General features: G+C 34.8%; 1 protein-coding gene across 2 annotated transcripts in view; it reads left to right on the top strand.

Annotated features, from left to right (window-relative positions):
* The window catches only part of BLTP3B (bridge-like lipid transfer protein family member 3B), a 90,247-nt gene that overhangs the window by 29,245 nt on the left and 38,050 nt on the right, over positions 1–22,952 (top strand). For both annotated transcript variants that reach the window (XM_057740866.1, XM_057740865.1), the window contains 7 exons: positions 3,151–3,313; positions 4,517–4,555; positions 5,975–6,066; positions 10,731–10,920; positions 11,644–11,784; positions 13,260–13,430; positions 19,406–19,586. In XM_057740866.1, the coding sequence (XP_057596849.1) occupies positions 3,251–3,313; positions 4,517–4,555; positions 5,975–6,066; positions 10,731–10,920; positions 11,644–11,784; positions 13,260–13,430; positions 19,406–19,586 (877 nt within the window). In that variant the 5' untranslated portion in view covers positions 3,151–3,250. The remainder of the gene's footprint in view (positions 1–3,150; positions 3,314–4,516; positions 4,556–5,974; positions 6,067–10,730; positions 10,921–11,643; positions 11,785–13,259; positions 13,431–19,405; positions 19,587–22,952) is intronic.

Consider the following 22,952-nt stretch of genomic DNA (forward strand, 5'->3'; position numbering starts at 1 on the left):
GTTTCTTTCAGTTTTAGGTGTTTCCCCTCTTCACATTCTTTCCTATTTTATTTTTTACATATGTAGAGTGTTAACATGCTTTGCAAAATCAGAACTATTCAAAGCCAACCTTTTTTCTTGTGTACTCTATCTGCTGTCTTCTAATCAACGATTTTGTTCCATCAGTTGTCTGTCCATCAATAGTTTCCTTTTTTCTGCATCCTTGTCATCAACACACAAGCCTGCTGAATTTTCTCTCACCTAGAAAAGGAAAAACAAAACAAAATGATTTCTCTCCTACCTCACTGGCCCTTCCTTCTTAGTCACTGGCCCTTCCTTCTTAGTCACTGGCCATTCCTTAGTCACCTTTATTGGTTCCTTGGCCTCTTAGTGGTCCTTGACCACAGTCCTTGAGCCATTTCATTTTTTGTCTCCATCTAAATATCACCTGTAACAGTGGTGATTATTAAATTTGTATCTGAAACTACTGAATAAGATTTGAATATCTAACTACCTAATTGGTATCTCCTCTTGAATATCGAATAAGCATCTTTTAATTAAACCATCCCAAGCCTAAATTCTGGTCCTTAATCCCAAACTTATTTCTCCCTCTGTCTCTTTACCCCAATAAATGGTGGTTCTATCTTTCTGTTTGCTCAGATCAAAAACCTTGGAGCCATCCTTGACTTCAATCTGTATTATCAAATCCTGTTGGCTTTACCTTCAGAATATGCCTAGAATTGTTCCCTTCTCACCACTTCCTACTCTTGCATCTTGGTCCAAGACAACATCTTCTTTTACCTGTCTTATTGCAATAGCTTCCTGTCTGGACTCCCTGCTTCTGTCAGTGTCCTTCTTTCATGTATTCTCAATAGAGAGATCCTTTAAAACGCCCTGTTCTCGTCCCCTGTTCTAGTCATAAACCATCTCCCATCACTCTCATTTTTACTCAGAGAGTCCTTAAAAGTGGCTTAAAAGGCCCACATGAACCGACCCTTATTATTTCTCTAACCTCATCTCCCTTCATTATTGCCCTTGTTCATTTCTTCCAGCCACATTGGTCTTCTTGCTGTTCCTTAGATCTGCCAAGCATGTTCCTACCTCAGGTTTTTGCCCTTAGCTTTTCCTCTGCCTAGAGCATTCTTCCTTCAGATATTTGTATAGCTAGCTCCTTGGCTTTATTCAGATCTTTGCCCAAATGTCATCTTTTTAATGACGCTTTTCCTGTCCACTCTTTAATAAAAGATCCTTTGCTTGCATCTCCTATCTTACTTTTGCTTTGTTGTTTTCTCCATAGTTGTCAGAATCTGACGTATTATATATTTAACTTATTTTTTAATTCTCTGTGTTCCACCCCCCAATTAAGCTCCATGAAGGAAGAGATTTTTATCTATTCTGTTTATTGTCAAATCCCCAGTGCCTTTTAAATTATAGATATCGGTTAAAATTTATTTAATGAATGAATGAATGAATGAGTAAAATGGTCAAGGCCTTGTGTAATCAGTCCTCTCTTTGTCCTTCCAGAGTTATCTTCTACTCCCCTGGCTCTCTTGCTATGTTCCAGATGCTGATCTTTTTTCACTTCCACTTTTATATATGCTCCTTTCTGCCTCAGAACCTTTATCTATTTTATTCCCTCTACTTGGAATACTCTTTCTTTCCTGCGCCCTTCTTTTCCTTGCCTAGTTAACTTCTACTAGTCATCCTTTAGATAATCAGCTCAAAGAAGCTCTGGATTAAGAACCCCTACTGTGTTCACTCTTAGTCATGCTATTTGATCCCTGTCTCTCCAGCTAAACTGAACACTTCACAAAGGCAGGAACCTTGAGTATACTGCTAGCTAGTGTATGTGTCTGAGTAGTGAATCCTCAGTAAGTACTTATTGAATGCTCCCTTCTGGCACTAATATTCTGCCTTGAGGCAGTGGCAGATCATTCCTGTATGATTAGAAGTGGCAGCCTATCAAGAAACTTCATATTATTGAATCAAACATGATTGGTGGTAAGTGTAAAACAACTCTGCATCATTGGTCAAGTATGAGTTAAATATGAACTTTATATCGACAGAGTCAATGTGTTGATATTTTATGAGAAGATATAAATGCTGATAAGATCTGTCTCAAGAAATTCTGGTTTAGAATCAGTGCAGACCCACGTGCATATTGATTCTTGTTGATGTGTAAGGCATGTAAATAACCCAGTACATTTCGTTACTTTAATATTTAATATCAAAAAAGGTAGAAGACTAGCTAGTAACTCCTCTGTTAGCCAGTAGTTAACTTTGCCAATAGTTTCACTTTTGAAAAGTAAGACTGGGTAAAGTTAGCAATTTTTTATTTTTTAGGGTTGTGTTAAGAATTAATATATATGAAAGTACTTTAAAGTGCATGTGTAACATTATTATTATTACCACTATCATCATTATTAGTTGTGACATTGGGCAAATAGGTTACTTTCTGATTATATTTACTCTTGTAAAAAGTGGGAATAAAAATAGTATTGACCTTGGGACTTCCCTTGTGGTGCAGTAGTTAAGAATCTGCCTGCCAATGCAGGGGACACAGGTTCGATCCCTGGTCTGGGAGGATCCCACATGCCGCGGAGCAACTAAGCCCGTGCACCACAACTTCTGAGCCTGGGCTCTAGAGCCCACGAGCCACAACTACTGAGCCTTTGTGCCGGAACTACTGAAGCCCACGTGCCTAGAGCCTGTGCTCCGCACCAAGAGAAGACACCGCAATGAGGAGCCCACACACTGCAATGAGGAGCCCGTGCACCACCATGAAGAGTAGCCCCCGCTTGCCGCAACTAGAGAAAGCCTGTGTGCAGCAACGGAAGACCCGACACAGCCAATAAATAAATAAATAAATAAAAATTAAATAAATAAAATACCCCCCCCCCCCCAAAAAAAAAACCAGTAAGAACTAGAGCTTGGTTGTATCTGGTTACAATATATTTAAATGTATACCAAAAATACTGTAGACTTTGTGTAAGAGAGCTATGGACAAGGGAGTTCAAAACCACATTGAAATACATGGATCAGAGCCTATCACTGTGTTTCTGTGTTTCTTAGTGCTGCTGTTACATTCTTAATGCTCTGTGTGTTTGCAAGAACAACTCAGAGGTACAGTAACTAACACTAAAATAAATGTTAATATATATTCTCTTTCAGATTTACCAAAAATTTATCTCCTGACAAGATAAATCTGAGTACCCTTAAAGGAGAAGGTGAACTAAAGAATTTGGAGTTGGATGAAGAGGTGCTTCAGAATATGTTGGATTTGCCAACATGGCTTGCTATCAACAAAGTTTTTTGTAATAAAGCATCTATTAGGGTGAGACTTTGATATCTGTGCAAGGCATTTTCTGTTTTCATTTTATTTATTTTATCCCTATCATTTAAAATAAATATTTTGTTTTAGATAGTTCTGAAAAGAAGCATTTTTATTAACGTAATTTTAAGACAGATACCTTGTCTAAATAATTGCATGAATGTGTGCCTTTTAAATTTAATTGAAGCCGTATGCTAATATATATTATTCATTTTTATATTTTAATTTTTATTAAAATTTAACATTAATATTTAAATAAATTATTGATTATTAATAAAATAATTTGTTAAATTTGGTACATATTTAAAGATTTTTTTCATAGGATTTGTTGTCAAATGGGACAATTTAAATTTGTAGTAAGTAAACACTACTTCAAATGAAGACATAAGGACTGATAAGTTATCTTATTCTGGACATTGTACTTTCATTTGAAATTTTGTCTCTTTTCCTCATTTGATTTTTATTTTGAGGATTTTAAAGCTTTCTTTTAATATTATTCCTGTTTATTAAAACTTAAGCATTCCTATTCTCTTTGTCACTAATCATGTGTCATATCACTTTTAAAGATTAGGATGAGAGCCTACTCAGTAGAAATACTGCATGCTAATTTGTTTCATAAAATTAAAATTGGGCTCCAAGGAAAAGATTGTGGAAAGGTTGCTGTATCCTTTGATGGTCAGCTTTAATTTTTGTTTTATCCTCTATAAACCCAAATATCTACAAAAACATGACATTTTTAGAGCAGGATATATTTGAACATTATTAACTTGATATTACTTACATTTAACACTAATGGTCTCACTTTTGTATTTGTCTTGAACATCTACAAGGAGATCGGTTGGAATTCTAGAATTTAAAAAATTGTTAAATGAACAAAACACTGATTATACTTTGCTGGGAATTCTTAAACTACAAAATTAAAATGTGTTTTCAGAACTGGGGAAAAAAGATATTAAGAGAACTTGAAGTTTTTATTTAAAAAGTTGACCAAGAAAATAAGGCTATTAGTCTTTTTTAATATAAAATAGGTACAGCTGATTTCAAGATTATGAATGAGTTGTTCAGTTTATTATTTTGCGATTTAAGAAGTCATCTGATATAATTTGGTATCTCTGTCACTATGTTAAGAGAACATCTGTGTTGATTACTGTTTTGTATTATTTTTTTAATGATTCATTTTAAACAAAGAAAGTTTTTCTTTTGTAGATACCATGGACAAAACTGAAAACACATCCTATCTGTTTGGTGAGTTCTGAATTGCCTCAGAAATAAACATTTATATATGCATATAATCTAACTACTCTGCTAATATTAATATTTTGTTTCATAGAAACATAATCTTATGGCTTCTCCACTAGTTAGCTTTCGTTCTGTTTTGATGGTACTTAGTTTTCTCAGTGTTTAAGTGATAAGTTTGAACTTTAAAATGAGAGGGTCTTTAAATTTTTTCAGGTCTAGAATATTATGTTCAAAGTTGGTATATTTTAATTGCATCTTTTAACTCTTCATTGACATACTAATAAAGTTTGATCCAGACTTTCTGTGTTTCTGCTTTTACTGATCTAGTAAATAATATGTTCTTTAACGTACTTTTTAAAAAAAATTTATTTATTTATTGGCTGCGTTGGGTCTTTGTTGCTGCACACGGGCTTTCTCTGTTTGCGGCGAGTGGGGGCTACTTTTCATTGTGGTGCGTGGGCTCATTGCGGTGGCTTCTCTTGTTGCAGAGTACGGGCTCTAGGCATGTAGGCTTCAGTAGTTGTGGCTCGTGGGCTCAATAGTGGGATCTAGAGTGCAGGCTCAGTAGTTGTGGCGCATGGGCTTAGTTGCTCCGAGGCATGTGGGATCTTCCTGGACGAGGGATCGAACCCATGTCCCTTGCATTCACAGGCGGATTCTTAACCACTTCTCCACCTAGAAAGTCCCTTTAATGTACTTTTTAAGGAAGATTGATCACTTGGTCATTTATTGATTCATTCATTACCCAAATATTTATTGAGCACCTCCCCTCTGCCTTAGGGAAACTTATGTTTTTGTAAGGAGACTGACAATGAACAAGTAAACAAATAAAGACAGTTTCAAATGATAAGTACAGTATTAAATAGAGAATGAAGAATGACTGAAAATGTGCTAGTGATGACTACTGAGGACATTTGATCTTTCTTCAAGAAAAAATTTAGCCTGAGAAAGAAAGTTTTCCATTATGAGAGTGTTTAGTTTTTTATATTTCTTGCGTATTTCATAGTTACATGTCTTAAATCTCAGGTTTTAGATTAGGATAAGCTTTTAGACGTGGTTTAGTCCTACTTGTTAATAAATAATCTAATTTATCAATTAATAATGTAGTACATTCTGGGATTAGTAATTATACTTCTGTAAAACCTGATGATCTCAACAGTATATGGCTACTTCTTATAGTTTTTTTCTCCTATACTCCTGTAATAAGCTTTTCCACCAGATAATAAGTGCCTTGAGAAAGGACTAAGTACCTTTTTTTAGTATTTCTCATTTTAGATCTTTAGAGAGACGTTTAAAGTGACTCTGCTTGCTTACTGTTTTCTTTGCTCCTAAAGAAATGAAAGAGAAAATAATCTTAAATAATATCTTAATAATATACATAAAATAAAATATGTAATGTTTACATTTTTAATATATTTTTATTAGTCCTTGGATAAAGTAATAATGGAAATGAGTACATGTGAAGAACCACGAAACCCAAATGGCCCATCACCAATTGCAACTGCTTCAGGACAAAGGTAAGCTATTTCCATTAATCTGTATGACTGGCAAAGGGAATTTTTTTTCTATAGTCAGCTCTGTTATCTGCAGTAATGGGACTTAAAATTTCCTAACCTCAGTCTCTATTTCAGTCACTTCTCCCATCAGACATTTTATAGTTTCAGTAAATACATTGCAAAAGTAGTAGAATTGACTTTTAGCTTCTTTTATTCATCTTGCTTTCCTTGATATTAAATAATAATGATAAGTCAAATGCAGAGCAGTAGCAGAAAATGGAAGAAGAGCTTAGACATTCTGTGAATCACATAGTCTCTTACTTGGTCTCTGAATACTTTCTCTGCATAATGTTTGTTCTGTGCCTCAGTGGAACTTTTATGACTGTTAAGAGTTAAGTTGATGTCTTAAAAAATTATAGACCTTTTGGATTACTTTAAAATTCACTAAATATAGAGTGCTCACACTTTAGGCAGATTGAATTTTGATAGATAAAAATCAGATACCAATACAGTAGAAGCATGGGGAGCATTTCACAAAGACTTCTTGGGAAGGTAGAATAGTTCTTAAAAAATAGATCTTTTAAAAAAATTGTGTATTTATCTTTGCATTCAATAAATTTGGATTTTGTATTATATATTGTTTCCTCAAAACAGGTTTTCTGCTCAATTTTTGGATGGTACAGCTATTCACGTAAAAAGGTTCCATAGATTTTACTGTGATTAGTGCCTCCTCAAGTTGTACAGCATGGCAGCCCTGAACATTTACAGTATCCTAGGTGCTGTATAAAATCAGTGATAAACTGTTCTTGAGAATGAACATGCACACACAGATACATACACATACTCTCTCTCTCGCACTCTCACATTTTCCTTCTCTCTCACCAAGGTTGAACCACCTTTCTATTAATGCATTCTGTGAGAATACCTACAGTCTGATCAGTGACTTTTCACTTGGGAATCAAATGGTAATCCATCCACTGCTGAGAGTTGACTGAAGACCAGATTTATCAAATATGCAATTTATTTAGACTATAGACAATAGTGTTGGGGAAAAGAGCTTTCACATTAACTTATTTGTAGTTTATGTATTTTCCAGCAATTTGAGATTTTAAAGTTTAGATTATGATTTTAGGTTAGAGTAGGTTGGAACAGTTGATCTTAAAATTGGCTAGAGTCAGAAAAACTGGAGAAAAAGTTGAGATGTTTATAAGACTATTAAAAGGGCAAAAGAAGATCAGGAAAGTTGCTACAAAGAAATGAGTTATTTTAATTAGATGTGGCAGAATTAGGTATTTTCTTATTGTATGCTGAATGTAGTTGATAGTGTTCTTCCTGATGCATGTTTTTATAGTATCAACAAGCTTTGTAATTTTGGCTTTGTAATCTTATGTTGATAATCCTTATATTGTATGGTAGTATGTTAATCTATTTCTATGTTTTCCAGACTTGTCTAATTTGTAGCAATCATTTAGGGTGCTTATGAAATCTACAGAGTTTTTTAGGCTCCTTTTTTGAAGTTATAATTCATTAGGTCTAGAAAGGTTATCAGGAATATGAATATGTATTTTTAACAATTCTTTATTGTCGTAATATAGGGAGACATTGATATCTTGATTTTGTTTCTAGCTAAGAGATTAAAATAGAGGGAAATTAATGATTAATAGTCTGGCCCTTCCTTCTGTGCAGGACCTGTAGGCTCCCACAGATTGATGGTCTAGTAAACTTTGTAAGTTCAGAAATTTGATTTTATCACTTCACATGAAGGAGATAAACATCTACGTGAAGATTAACCAAACTTAGAAAAGACTTGTTTGTAAAGTGAAATTTAGTTTGTAATGAATGACATAAACCAGAAATATGTAGACATTAGTCATTGACTCAGCCTTCACCCTTCTGATGGTAAATCCTCTAATACAGTTGTAGCACTTTTTAATGTGCATAGATTAGAGTAGGTGGGTTTGGATATTCCAAAGGGTATTCCTAGATACTTATTATAGAAATATTCTTCCAACTCCAGGGATATTTCTGTCTAAGTGACCAGTATTTGTCCTTAGGGTCACAGCAATTCCTCCCTAGGATGCTGATGAGTTCTTCCTCTTCACTTCTCAATTTTCTAAAACCCAGGTAGACAACCACCTTTTTTTATAACAAAATTGCCTCAGTCACGCCAAGGGCTGTATAAATTACTACACGTATACCATTTCACTTAAGGATCACAGCAACCTTTTGAAATAGGTGTTATTTTCATTTTACAAATGACAAAACTGAGGTACAGAGACTTCCAATAGTGTTAATAATATACTACTATTTATAATATTATACATAATAGTTATATCTTTTTAAGTATCATGAGTCAAGAGATGGGCTGTTTGGTTCATATGCATTATTTCATGCAATCTACATATAACCTATGGAGTATATCCAGATTTAAAAGATAAGTCATTGGAGAGGGTGTGGAGAAAAGGGAACTCTCCTGCACTGTTGGTGGGAATGTAAGTTGGTACAGCCACTATGGAAAACAGTTTGGAGGTTCCTTAAAAAACTAAAATTAGAACTACCATATGATCCAGTAATCCCACTACTGGGCATATACCCAAAGAAAACCATAATCTGAAAAGAAACATGTACCATAATGTTTATTGCAGCACTATTTGCAATAGCCAGGACATGGAAGCAACCTAAATGCCCATCAACAAATGAATGGATACAGAAGATGTGGCATATATATACAATGGAATATTACTCAGCTATAAAAAGGGATGAGATGGAGCTATATGTAATGAGGTGGATAGACCTAGAGTCTGTCATACAGAGTGAAGTAAGTCAGAAAGAGAAAGACAAATATTGTATGCTAACTCATATATACGGAATCTAAAAATGGTACTAATGAACTCAGTGACAAGACAAGAACAAGGACGCAGGTGCAGAGAATGGACTGGAGAACTTGAGGTTTGGGAGGGGGCGGGGGTTGAAGGGGAAGCTGAGACGAAGTGAGAGTAGCACAGACATATATATACTACCAACTGTAAAATAGATAGCCAGTGGGAAGTTGCTGTATAACAAAGGGAGTTCAACTCGAGGATGGATGATGCCTTAGAGGACTGGGATGGGGAGGGTGGGGGGAGTCGAGGGAGGGAGGGAATATGGGGATATGTGTATAAAAACAGATGATTGAACTTGGTGTACCCCCCAAAAGAAAGAAATAAATAAAATGAAAAAAAGAAGGTAAGTCATATGAATTTTAGAAAATGTAAGTAATTTTATTTATTCATTAAGATAGTAAATCAAGAAGCATAACAGCAGGTATAGAGTAGCGATGTGCATGATCAATAAAAATGATGGCCTCACTTTTACGCGTCAGCCAGGTAGAGCTATCTGGTGGACATTTGAATTTTACAGTCTGATGTTTCAGCAAGAGATCTGCATGGTGATATAGATTTAGGAATAATGGTCATAGTTGAAGTAAGGTGCCAACTTGGAAAACTTTCACCACCCCCCTGCCAAAATGTACTGAGTCTATATTCAAGTCATACTGTACCTGTCATTCTTGAAATGTGACCTTTACTGTATCACTTCTCTGTGTCTTTACTCATGCTTTTCCCTATTCTAAGATTTCCCTTCCTTTTCATCCCTCCTTGAGGAAAGTTCATCTTTCTTTCCTGGATATATTTCTCATTAATTAGAAACAGTGTCTTCCTCTTCCAAGTGAACTGATGATTCTTTTTAAAAAGACTAAATTACAGACTGCCTCATGTTTCAGTTACTAGGATACATGTTTTTTTTTCCTCCCAAAGTAACTTGCAAGCCCTATAATGCCACAACTCTATTTTGGTTTTCTTTATTTTCTATTTTTTTTTAGGAAGTTTTTAAAAAAATTTTATTTATTTCTTTTGGGTGTGTTGGGTTTTTATTGCTGCACGCAGGCTTTCTCTAGTTGTGGTGAGTGGGGGCTACTCTTCGTTGTGGTGCGCAGGCTTCTCATTGTGGTGGCTTCTCTTGTTGCAAAGCACCAGCTCTAGCTGCGTGGGCTTCAGTAGTTGCTGCACACAGGCACAGTAGTTGTGGCTCGCAGGCTCTAGAGCACAGGCTCAGTAGTTGTGGCACACGGGCTTAGTTGCTCTGCTCTTCCCAGACCAGGGATTGAACCCGTGTCCCCTGCATTGGCAGGCAGATTCTTAACCACTGCACCATCAGGGAATTCCCTATTTTGGTTTTCTTTATATCCTAGCATCGTTCACATAGTAGATGTTCAATAAATATTTGCTGAATTGAATTAGAGAATGTGAACTTTTTCTGACCTTATTCCTAAATTATGAGATTATATTCCAGTTCACCTCTGAAACCTTCTTTGTGTCAAGAATTTAGCCCTCTCATTTACTGTATTGATGCCAGTTGTCTGCATTAATGCTTTTAGAGAGTAGGCAACTTTGGATGGTGATTATAATAATTTAGAGAATAACTTCTAATTTTACAAACCTTTTATCATTTTGAGAAGAGCATTTTTGTAACTTACATGTAACAGGCTAGATTATTATTTTAACAAAAATTTGTTTTGTTAAACAAAAACAAATGATATGGCAGTTTGTGTACTTGTGTGAGAATATTAACAGAAAACTTTTTCACTTTTAATGATTTTTTTTTTTTGGCTTTAGTGCATTATATATTGTTTTGCTTTGTTTTCCCAGTGAATACGGCTTTGCTGAAAAAGTAGTTGAGGGAATTACTGTTTCTGTGAATTCCATTATCATCCGCATTGGAGCAAAAGCCTTCAATGCATCCTTTGAACTTTCCCAGCTACGAATCTATAGTGTAAATGCAAACTGGGAACATGGAGATTTAAGGTTTACTCGTATTCAAGATCCACAGAGAGGAGAGGTAATTATTTTTTTTTCTCTTCTTTCTTTGTTTAAAAAATATTTTAGTCATTGATTAATATAAAAGTATATTTAAAATAATTACTTTTTATGGTTGCCTATATTCACATACTGCTAGATTTACTTATGCCATTTAACTATACTTTTCTCTGTATTACTTTTAATCATTTAATCATAAAATGTGCATATTTTAATATTTTTACTGTAATCTTTCACTTATAGAGTTAATGAGTCCTATTTTAACTTCTCAGCTTCTCATAATTAAATTTTAAATTTACAAAACTAAAATGTTTTTAAAATTCTTCTTGATTACATAATTCAAATGTTCTTTGTGCTCTATATTAAAAATAAATTACAGCTTTCAACTACTGAGAAGCTGGAGAGGTCCCGGCCGAGAGAAGGATGTCAGATCTCATTGTCCTCTCAGCCTTGCGACCTCCTCCATAGCCCCTCAATAAAGTGGCTTGATCTCAAAATAAATAAATAAATAAATAACTTAGAGTAAAAGTGTTAACAGCTTTACAGATGACGAATAATTATGAAGATGTGTTACTGAATTTGGAATTATGCAATTAAAAAAATTAAAGCATAGTGAATACATCTAGAATGTCATGAAAATTAGTGAAGCAATACATTTTTATAATAACTTTTTTTTGTTCTTACAAATGTACATTTTTCTTATTCTGTTTTGCGTAAGTGAAGCTAATTTCTTTATTTTCTTTAGGTTTTGACCTTTAAGGAAATAAATTGGCAGATGATTCGAATAGAGGCAGATGCTACCCAAAGCTCACATCTTGAAATTATGTGTGCTCCTGTTCGATTAATAACCAACCAGTCAAAAATCAGAGTCACACTTAAAAGAAGAGTAAGTCAAAAGGGTTACCTTTTTGATTCATGTGATAACTATTGGAATTGATGGGAAATTTTAAATTATTTTTTAGGTGAAACATGGGCATATTAAAACAGTGTAAAATAAAATGAAATATTTGAAGAAATATTTCCTTCAAATATTCCTCAAGCAATATTTGAAGAAATCCAGTGTAATAATAACAATTTTCAGGCTTCTAGGTTTTGTATTTAGATTTTTATTTTTGATAAAGTGAATAGATTTCTCAGTTACCAAATATTTATTGAACATTAACTGTTTTATAATTTTATTTCTCCTAGTGAATCTTGCTCAGGAGTCGGTAAACAGTAAAGTCTTCACTATTTGTAATCAAAACTACTAGTTTTGGAAGGTTATTAAGATATGACTGGTAATTTAGATAAATAGGGAAGCTGGATACTTAAGGATGTCAGTATTCGAGAGTCCACTGCAGATTGTGATGAAGTTTAATGAGGAGTAATGACTTTTTAAAAAACGTGGCTCAATTGAAATCTCAACAATAGGGATTTCCCTGGTTGTGCAGTGGTTAAGAATCTGCCTGTTAATGTAGGGGACACGGGCCAGGAAGATCCCACATGCTGTGAAGCAACTAAGCCCTAGTACCACAACTACTGAGCCTGCTCTCTAGAGCCTGTGAGCCACAACTACTGAAGCCTGTGCACCTAGAGCCATGCGCTACAACAAAAGAAGCCACCACAGTGAGAAGCCCACTCACTGCAATGAAGTGTATCCTCTGCTTGCTGCAACTAGAGAAAGCCCACACATAGCAACGAAGACCCAACAGAGCCCCCAAAAAAAGAAAATATATCTCAACAATATGTTTCTAGTACTAGACACAAATCACTATACTACGTTAAATTAAAAAGAATTTTTCAGAATATGACAATACAAATATTGTGAAATATGAAATATGGTTAAAATAGCATTTTAGTTTTTAATTAATTTTAATGCTCCCTTTTCTACTAGAATTACAGTTGACCCTTGGGCAACACAGTTTTGAACTGCATGGGTCCACTTATACATGGATATTTTTCAATAGTAAATACTATAGTACTACATGGTCCGAGACTGGTTGAATCTGTGGATGTGGAGGAACCTTGGATATGGAGGGCCAGCTAAGTTATATGCATTAACCCCTGCATTGTTCAGGGGTCAACAGGGGTTGAATTAACATAGGTTATTATATGATCTGCTAGCTATAAATGCAAAATTAAATTATATAAATACTTGTACCTATGTAACTTGTTCCTGTTAATGTACAGAAATCTTTTTTACCACTGTATCTCCAATACTAGGAGATATTCCTTCCATGTTACAGCAACTCAGTAAATATTTGGTGAGTAAAGGAAGGATCCATGTTTAAATCATTGAAAACTTTTAGACTTTTAAAAAATATAAGTGCATTATAAGTTTTGTTTCTTGGCTTAATTTTCTGAATCATTTTTTCCTGGCAGTTAAAGGACTGCAATGTCATTGCAACAAAGTTAGTTCTAATATTGGATGACTTATTATGGGTTTTAACGGATTCCCAGTTGAAGGCAATGGTACAATATGCAAAATCTCTTAGTGAAGCAATAGAAAAATCAACAGAACAAAGGAAGAGTATGGCTCCTGAACCTACACAGGTATGCTGTTATATGTTAATAGGAAAACACTTCACTTTGCATGTAAGTGGTTTAAAAATCAGAATGGTTAGTTGTTTTCTTTATGCGTAATAGATAATAATACTTTGAGTCCAAGAATCTTCTTATATATCTTACTATATTAATTTTACATACATTGTATCTATATAAAAGCATATATTAAATGTATTTCTATCCATATAGTACTTATCTTGTTTGGAGGCCTGTACTTGGCACTAGAGTTAATGATAACATAAAAGTATTTTGATGTTATAAACACTTCTTTTCAGAAAGTTAAAAAAATACAATTTAAAAATTACCAAAGTAAGTGCAAGAGGAAAATACCTGGGTAATTATAGTCAAGGGAGAGAATGTGAGGATTAATATTAAAAAAGGAAACTAAAGCCCTAGGGAATTGCTGAAGTCGAACACAAAACTGTTAGAATTGTCTGATGGCAGGGACAAAAATGGGGAAAGCTATTTAATGATCATGTGCTTAAAATCAGAAGCATTACTAGTTTTTTCTGAAAAGAAAAATGTTTTCTAATCTTTCCTACTACTAAATTCTGAGAATTTAACATGAAGATTTTTGTAGAAGGGACATTGAAAAATCCTAATGTGTAGTGTCTTTTGATAATTTTATAAGTACATTGACTTTTTATCTCTATCCAATAAAAACTTAAAGGATTTTGTGAAGTCACACTTCAATGAATTATTTTATTGGAAACAGAGTAATTACCTCTTAGATATATAGCTTGTTGGTTATCTGGCTGGTACATGGGAATTTAGGCTTTCCTGTAATTATCAAATTGGCATTGTTTACTGCCTGCCTGCTTTGTCATACGGTGCAGGGCTAGAAGTTGTGGATGTGAAAATAAATATTGTGTGACCCTGCCCTCAAGGATCTCAGAGTGTAATGGGGAGTCAAATATAAAACAAATCATTGCAGTTCAACATAAATGCTAGAGTGCAGAGTCAAAAATGGGGATGAGGAGATTATAGAAGCAGAGAGAAGTTTTAATCAACTGCTTGTGGAGTTTGGAAAGGTTTCTCAAAGAAGATAATGAAGGTAGTCAAAAATGAGTGGAAGTTCACAGGTCAGGAAAAAGGTATTTCAGATGAGGAAATAGAATCTGCAAAAGTATGATGGTGTTAAAGAGAGTGGTATTTTCTGATAAAGATAAGGGGTTTGGTGTTACTAGAGCATGATTTTTGAGAGTGAGGTACACATGCCTCGTGAATATATGACAGCTTTCCAAGTTTAAAGGAGACTGTTTCACATCTTCCATTTTGATGTGTACTCTTTCTTAAACTTGGTCTGCCTCAGAATGTTCTTGTGTTAAGGTGTTGGACTGGTTCTCCCTTTCCGTAGTTACTTGTATCCTAGTATTCTACTTTACAAACAAAGGCATTCTTCTTACTCATCCTCATTCTTACTGTGATGGATTTGTCCAGGGGCTGGGGTGGGGTGGGGGGGAGTGACACAAAAACCTCTGGGAGATAAGACAGGCAATTTGAAATATTGCTATCCATGTTGAAAGTGAATAACCAGTGACAGACTAAGAAATTAGCTGATTTCCACTTCTTCGCTTTCAGCACATTTGAAGGAAGATTTAATAAATGTCAGCTGCTAGACTATTAAAAATAATTTTTATAATCACTTTGTGAACCCTGGCATGTAACTTGAAAGAGTTCAAAGAATCAGGTCACATTGATAAAACAAAATTCATTTCATTCCAGTCTACCTATTTATGTGAACAAAGTTTCCCAGAGCTTAAAGCTATAAAAACAAACAATTGATGGTAAACCCTTTATCATTCTACCAGTAATTAATGTTTATCCAATAAGATGTCTTAATAATTCTCTGAGGGACCCTAATTTAAAAAGTTTGATGAACAGAATATTAGACCATAGCATAGAATAGAGTTTCCCTAGGCAGGTAGCCTGAGTTTAAGCAAAAGTAAGTGGCAACTAGACATGATGGGCATTATATGTTTACTGGTCCTATAGGAATGTGGAAACCAATGGAAATTTTAAAATAGGAATGAAAGTCAAGTATGACATGGTGGTATTATAGAGGATAGACTGAAGAGTAGGAAGATTGCCGCTCTAGGGGAGGGGTGAACTTGGACTTCTGGTTAATGGTTTGAAAGAAGAAAAAACAAGCCAAACTGGGGAGAGATATCTGAGTCTTTCACCAGTTGTGGAATAAAGAAGAGAGAAAAGTTGAGAACTTTTCGAATAATTGGTAATTCCATTAGCCAATAGAGTAAATGCAGAAGGAAGCAGTTTTGATTAGCGGAGGGAGGTAAGGCTAAGAAAAGGTAACAGTGAGTTCCATTTTGGAGTGGGAAAAATAATTGAAGAAGTACAGGAGGTAATATTTTACAGTATTACCATCAGAGACATAAACACTAGTCTGTTAAGGCTTGCAGTGAGAATATATGTAGCATAGGATGTTGTTAATAGAGATGGTAATTGAAATTAAAGACCAGTAGACAAAGTGTTGATGTTACTGTAGGTCTTATTTATGCAATATGTGGATATGTTTGTATCAAATAGAATGTAGATTGGGAAGCTCGATAAAGATACAGATTAGGAAACTAGAAGCAAGGACAAAATTATGTAATCCTACCACCATAACAAAACCAGTGTTAGCATTTTGAGGTATTTCCTTACAGATTTTTTGCCAAAGCATCTGCATTTAGTTTAGTAAGGATGTGGTAGCACGTCTGTAGTTTTCTTGCATGTCATTAGTATTTGTAATTAGTATTTTTTGTCACTCCATAATATTTTATGGTAGATTTACTTACTCACTCACATTACTGTGGAGTTTCTTTCTTGGGTAGCGGTTGTCACATCACTACTCTAGGTGTCATACAGAATGTCCTGATCATTTGAGGTACCAAGAGAGTGCATTAGAGAGTTAAGTAGTTGACAGTTTTCCTTTGCTCAGCTTTATAATTTGAGAGCTTTACAAACTTGAGAATTAAGAGTTTTTGTAAGATTATTCTTGGGACTTCCTAGGTGGGGCAGTGGGTAAGAATCTGCCTGCCAATGCAGGGGACGCGGGTTTGATCCCCGCCCCAGGAAGATACCACATGCCATGCAGTAACTAAGCCCATGCACCACAACTATTGAGCCTACACTCTAGAGGCCGTGAACCACAACTGTTGAGCCCATGTGCCACAAGTACTGAAGCCCACGTGCCTAGAGCCTGTGCTCTGCAGCAAGAGAGGCCATCGCAATGAGGAGCCCGTGCACCACAATGAAGAGTAATCCCTGCTTGCCACAACTAGAGAAAGCCCGTGTGCAGCAACGAAGACCCAACACAGCCAATGAAATAAATAAATTAATTAATTAATTAAAAAAAAAAGATTATTCTTGAGGCAAAAGAATTTATAGTGGCCCACTTTCCCCCCCACAAATAGCATCCAAAAACCTGAATCTACCTCAGTATGGAGAAAAGGGTTTGTAGGGAGATTAATGCTTATGTTTTTTTTATTTATATCAGTATTTATCTTGATGAAAGAGAAGAAATGCGATTAAAGAAATATAAGAGAGTGTTTTCTTTCAAAGCAGTACTATCATTGATATAAAAAAATAGCCTGTAAGGCTTTGAAAGTACTGGGTGGGGCAAAAGGTTTGTTTATTTTTTTCTGTAATGTGGCTCTATTAGCACTTAGTTGTCTTTAAGTTCATTTGAAACAATTTTGTTAGATTGTGTGTGACAGCTGTCATATCAGTGTGCATTTAAAAAAAGACATCAAAATTGTTGAATTTTTGTGTAGCCATTTTAATATTGAAGGTGGAAGAAAAAAAAGCAACATTTTCTGCATATTATTCTGTATTATTTCAAGAAAGGTAAAAATGCAACTGAAATGCACAGTGTTTTGTGCAGTGTATTGAGAAGGTGCTGTGACTGATCAAACGTGTCAAAAGTGGTTTGTGAAGTTTATGCTGGAGATTTCTCTCTGGGCCATGCTCCATGATCAGGTAGACCAGTTGAAGCTGTTAGTGATCAAATCAAAACAATAGTTGAGGACAATCAACAATATACCACGTGGGAGATAGCCGACATACTCAAAATACCCAAATCAAGTGTTGAAAATCATTTGCACCAGCTTGGTTATGTTACTTGCTTTGATGTTTGGGTTCCACATAAGCGAAAAAAATCTTATTGACTGTGTTTCCGCATGCAATTTTCTACTGAAATGTAATGATAATGTTCTGCTTTTAAAACAAATTGTGACAGGTGATGAAAAGTAGATACTGTACAATAGTGTGGATCGGAAGAGATCGCGGGGCAAACAAAATGCACCAATCACGAATGGCACGAAAGGCCGGTCTTTATCCGGAGAAAGTGTTGTTGTGTATATGGTGGGATTGGAAGGGAGTCCTCTATTATGAGCTTCTTCTGGAAAACCAAATGATTAATTAAAACAAGTACTGCTCCCAGTTAGACCAATTGAAAGCAGCACTTGAAAATTGTCCAGAATTAGTCAACAGAAAACTCATTATCTTCCATCAGGATAAGGCAAGACCACATGTTTCTTTGATGACCAGGCAAAAACTGTTACAGCTTGGCTAGGAAGTTCTGATTCATCCTCTGTATTCACCAGACATTGCACCTTTGGATTTCCATTTATTTTGGTCTTTACAAAATTCTCTTCGTGGGAAAAATTTCATCCCCCTGAGAGACTGTAAAAGGCATCTGGAACAGTTCTTTGCTCAAAAGGAGAAAAAGTTTTGGGAAGATGGAATTATGAAGTTGCCTGAAAAATGGCAGAAGGTAGTGCAACTAAAGGGTGAATATGTTGTTCAATAAAGTTCTTGGTGAAAATGAAAAATGCATCTTTTATTTTCAGTTAAAAAGCTGAAGGCACTTTTTAGCCCATCCAATAGATGGAGGAAAATATAAGAAAAAGTGATTTTTCTAATGGAAATCAGTTTAACAGTTAATTAGTAAAAAAGCTTCCTTGAGCCTCTAGAATTTAAGACCTCACAACTATATTTCATCTTTGCTTTTCTTTAAATACTGTGGACCCCAGTCATTTTCATTGAGAGGTTCTTATTTACTGAGTACACTTTGAAATTCTTCTGCAGTATGAGCATAGTTCTTAATATTAAGAATATGTATATTGTATACAAGCTATGTGTATAGTATTTTAATTTTCTGTAAATAACTGTACTTTTATTAATGAATTGTTCTTAATTAGAAAGTTTTAAAATATTTTTAATAAAAAATCTGGCCTTCATTTTGTTAATTGTTACCAAAGTTTCACGTGTAGTTCTATGGCTAGCATATATATACAGATCATCTCACGGTATACTTATGTGTGCAGTTGTTTTAGGCTGTTGGAGGTTCACAAACGTCTTTATACTTCAACAGTATTCTATGTTTTTTCTCTTTGGGGAGAAAAGAATGTGAACTCACAATCTTTTATAAATCTCTTCTGCTTTTTGGTTTCTTCAGATATCCAAGCTCAGAGAACAATACCACACCTCTTAAGAGGCACGAGAGCATGTATAGTACTAAATAATATCACAAGTGCTTTTACAAAGTAATGATTTCTTTCTGTAGGACATATAATAGTGTATATAGCTGATGTATAACAGAGCTCACATTTGTTTTCTTTTTCAATATATAGGACTAATGTTTAAATAAGCTGCCTTTAATAATTCATAAATATATTTTCTAAAACAGGAAGGGCTATAAATATATACATGTAGCTATTCACATATTAACTAAAACATATTGGGTTCATAATCAAATTGTTTATAGTTCTCCAGTTTTTAGGTTTTTAGTTTTATTCCCACATAATTTAGAAAATATTTTAGGGAAACCGAGTTATTGATAGAAAAGAAAATGTATTTGCTTATTTTTATGACTTTATTACCACAAATATATAAATTTTCTTGAGTGGGAAATGTCAAATATTTAACTTGCAATGATAAGGCAGTTTTGAATCTTTTAGAGCTCTACAGTAGCCCCATCTACCCAGCAAGTGAAGACACCACAGACTTCAAATGCTCCTGATCTAAATGACGCAATTGTGAAACTATTCAATGACTTCGATGTTAAAGAAACCTCCCATCATTTAGTGATTTCTCATCTAGATCTACACATATGTGATGATATTCATGCTAAAGAAAAAGGTAATAAAAGTTGCTGTTTGAAACTATTTTTGGTTTTTCTAGAATTTACTACACATCTGGATTGTTTATCATATATGATAAGTAGTCTGTACTCTAAGAAAAATGGTCATAATTTTATTATTCACTGAGATACATAGAGGAAAGGTGTACTTTTAAGCATTATATATTGGTATAAAATTTTGTTTTGCTTTAATAGTTGGTACCTCAACATAATTAATTGTTAGCTGTCAATGTTAATGATAAAATTAGTTTTTTTTTCTTAAAGAAAGACTGATATCCTTAGAGGATGATGAAAAATTAGACTTGCCTTTGAATTAACTTTTTCATAATTTTGAAATTGTCCGTAAATTAAATTTTAGTCCATACACAATTCATGATTATTTGCGCATGTATTTTCTTTTCTTTTTCTTTTTAAAAATTAATTATTTATTTAGGCGCATTGGGTCTTAGTTGTGGCAGGTAGGATCTGCATTGGGACATGTGGGCTCATCATTGTGGCACATAGGGTTCTCTGTAGTTGTGGCATGCAGGTTTTCTCTCTCTAGTTGTGGCACGTGAGCTCCAGGGCTCATGGGCTCTGTAGTTTTTGTGGCACACGGGCTCTCTAGTTGAGGTGCGTGAGCTCAGTAGTTGTGGCGTGTGGGCTTAGTTGTCCTGCGGCATGTGGGATCTTAGTTCCCTGACCAGGGATCGAACCCACGTCCCCTGCATTGGAAGGCGGATTCTTTACCACTGGACCACCAGGGAAGTCCCTGCACATGTATTTTCACTTGATCTTAGTCGAAAGGCTGAGAAGCGATGCACATGCATTTCCAGCATGATGGTTTATCTACATTTTTCTGACCTCGTGTGCATATAAACAACTGTGTGGCTGTTTAACATTTCTTGTGTCTCCTTACTCCAGATCCTCCCTAAATTTGGTCAGGAAGTTAAATTCCAGTTAGGAAGCTTTTTTCTTTCCTTTTAGCTTTTGCTTCTCTTATTTTTCCTTATTTAATAGACACAGGTAACAGGGTTAACAGGGAGTTGCTCTTGGTCACTTTGAAAATCTGTGGTTCCATACTCTAGGTGCTGGGCATTTGTATCTCCTCCAGCGAGTGTCCCTAGCCCGTAAGTGCTGGAAGGATTTGGCAGATAGTCCTTCCTCTAGGGCAGTGGTTCTCGCATCTTGGTGAGCAGGAGAATTCAAGCTGAGAATCAAATGGAGACATCCAACCTGTGGGCCTCAGACCTGAGTCAGAATCTATGTCTGTGAAAGTTGTTGCTCTGGGTTTCAAAGCTGAGAAAGTGAATGTGGAGACCAACCCCTGATTCTTAGCTATAAAAGTTGTCCTGCTTTCTCAGGGCAGCCAGTTATCAGTTACCAGATAAAAGGGTGGAGCAGAAAAGGTAAGGAAGATTTGGAGTGGGATATTTTGTCTTTTATTTTTTTATTTATTTATTTTTATTTTATTTTATTTTATTTTTTTGGCACACGGGCTTAGTTGCTCCCTGGCATGTGGGACCTTCCTGGAGCTGGGATTGAACCCGTGACCTCTGCCTTGTTAGGCGGATTCTTAACCACTGCACCACCTAGGAAACCTGATATTTTGTCTTTTGTTTGTCTACCTTTGTGTCATTTGGCTTAGAGTTGGCATCTTCTGCTTTAGTGGTTTGAAAGAAAAATCAAAAAAGTTAAAGCAAACCAAAATAACAAAATGAGGGATCAAGGTTAAGTGATAGGCAAAAAACAGAGAAAAGTGTTTTCTAAGCTCTTTTACATTCCTCACTCTATATTCCCTGATAGAATAAGCTAAATGATGTTATAAGGAGAAAACCCCTCCATCAAAATAGCTTCCGCATAGTATAGCTCTGTAATCAGTTCTCTGCTATTCTAAAATCCAGAAGGGTCTGAAATGCTTTTTCATAAGTTTATAAAGAATTCATTTGCTGGCAAAACTTCACCGAAATGAGAATGTTGCTATTTATCATCTTAATTTTACCCACATAGTGCAAATACTTGAGTTTTGCTGCAGAATTACTATATTTTGTTACTTAGTGCTGCCTCAGAACCTGCTGGCAGTGTTGTATTTATATACATATCTATATGTATATACACATATACATACCACATTACTTTAATAAGATCTAAAACAATTCTGAATTCTGAAACATTTGGCTCCAAAGATTTTAAATAAAGGGTTGTAGATCTGTACTAGAAATTCTGCCAGTTGAGATAAACTGAAGTTCACAAATTAATATAGAGAATGTGTACATAGCTCTATACTAATTTGTATTTGATTTGTCCATGCTGTTTTAATGTTTGATTTTTATGTTGGAGTTACACTGACTTTTTATCTACTTCGGCTTTATTTTTACCTTTTTGTTTCTTATTTTTATTTTTTACTTCTAGTTTTGTTGAGGTATAATTGACATATAGCAGTGTATAAGTTTAAGGCATACAGCATAATGATTTGACTTACATACATCATGAAATGATTAGCACAGTAAGTTTAGTAACCATCTATCTTCTCATATAGATACAAAATTAAAGAAATTTAAAAAAATTTTCCTTGTGATGAGAACTCTTAGGATTTATTCTCTTAACAACTTTCATATACAACATACAGCAGTGTTAATTATAATTATCATGTTGTACATTATATTCCTAGTACTTATTTATCTTATAACTGAAAGTTTGTATCTTTTGACTGTCTTCATCCTATTCTCCCTTGCCTTACCCCTCTCCTCTTGTAACCACAAATCTGATCTCTTTTTCTATGAGTTTGTTTGCTTTTGAAGTTTAATTGACCTACAGCGCTATGTTAGTTCCTGTTACACAACATAGTGATTCATTATTTCTATACATTTCAAGATGATCACCAAGATAAGTCTAGTTTGATCTGTCGCCATACAAAGATACTACATAGTTATTGGCTATATTCCCCACACTGTACATTTCATATCCATGGCTCATTTATTTTGCAACTGGAAGTTTGTACCACTGATTCTCCCTCACCTATTTTCCTCCCCCCCCCCGCCCCCGGCAATCACCTATTGACAAGTATTGTAAGATTTCACTTATATGTGGAATATAAAAAAACAAAATAATTGAACAAGCATAACAAAACAGAAACAGAATTTTAGATACTTCCGATCTTAATATAGCTGTGTGACTTTAGATAGGTTACATAACCTAGTAGATTCAATTGCTTCTTCGATAAGAGGCAGGATGATATAATGTAGTGGTTAAGACTTACTGGTTCCAAAACCAACTCTGCACGTATTGGTTGTATGACCTTGGCCTGTTAATTTTCTTATCTAGAAAATGGGCATAATATTAATGGTATCTGTTTCATAGAGTTGCCGTGAAGAGCAAATGAATAA

This window comes from Hippopotamus amphibius, chromosome 7, assembly GCF_030028045.1.
Source record: "Hippopotamus amphibius kiboko isolate mHipAmp2 chromosome 7, mHipAmp2.hap2, whole genome shotgun sequence".
In the NCBI taxonomy this organism is placed as follows: Eukaryota; Metazoa; Chordata; class Mammalia; order Artiodactyla; family Hippopotamidae; genus Hippopotamus; species Hippopotamus amphibius.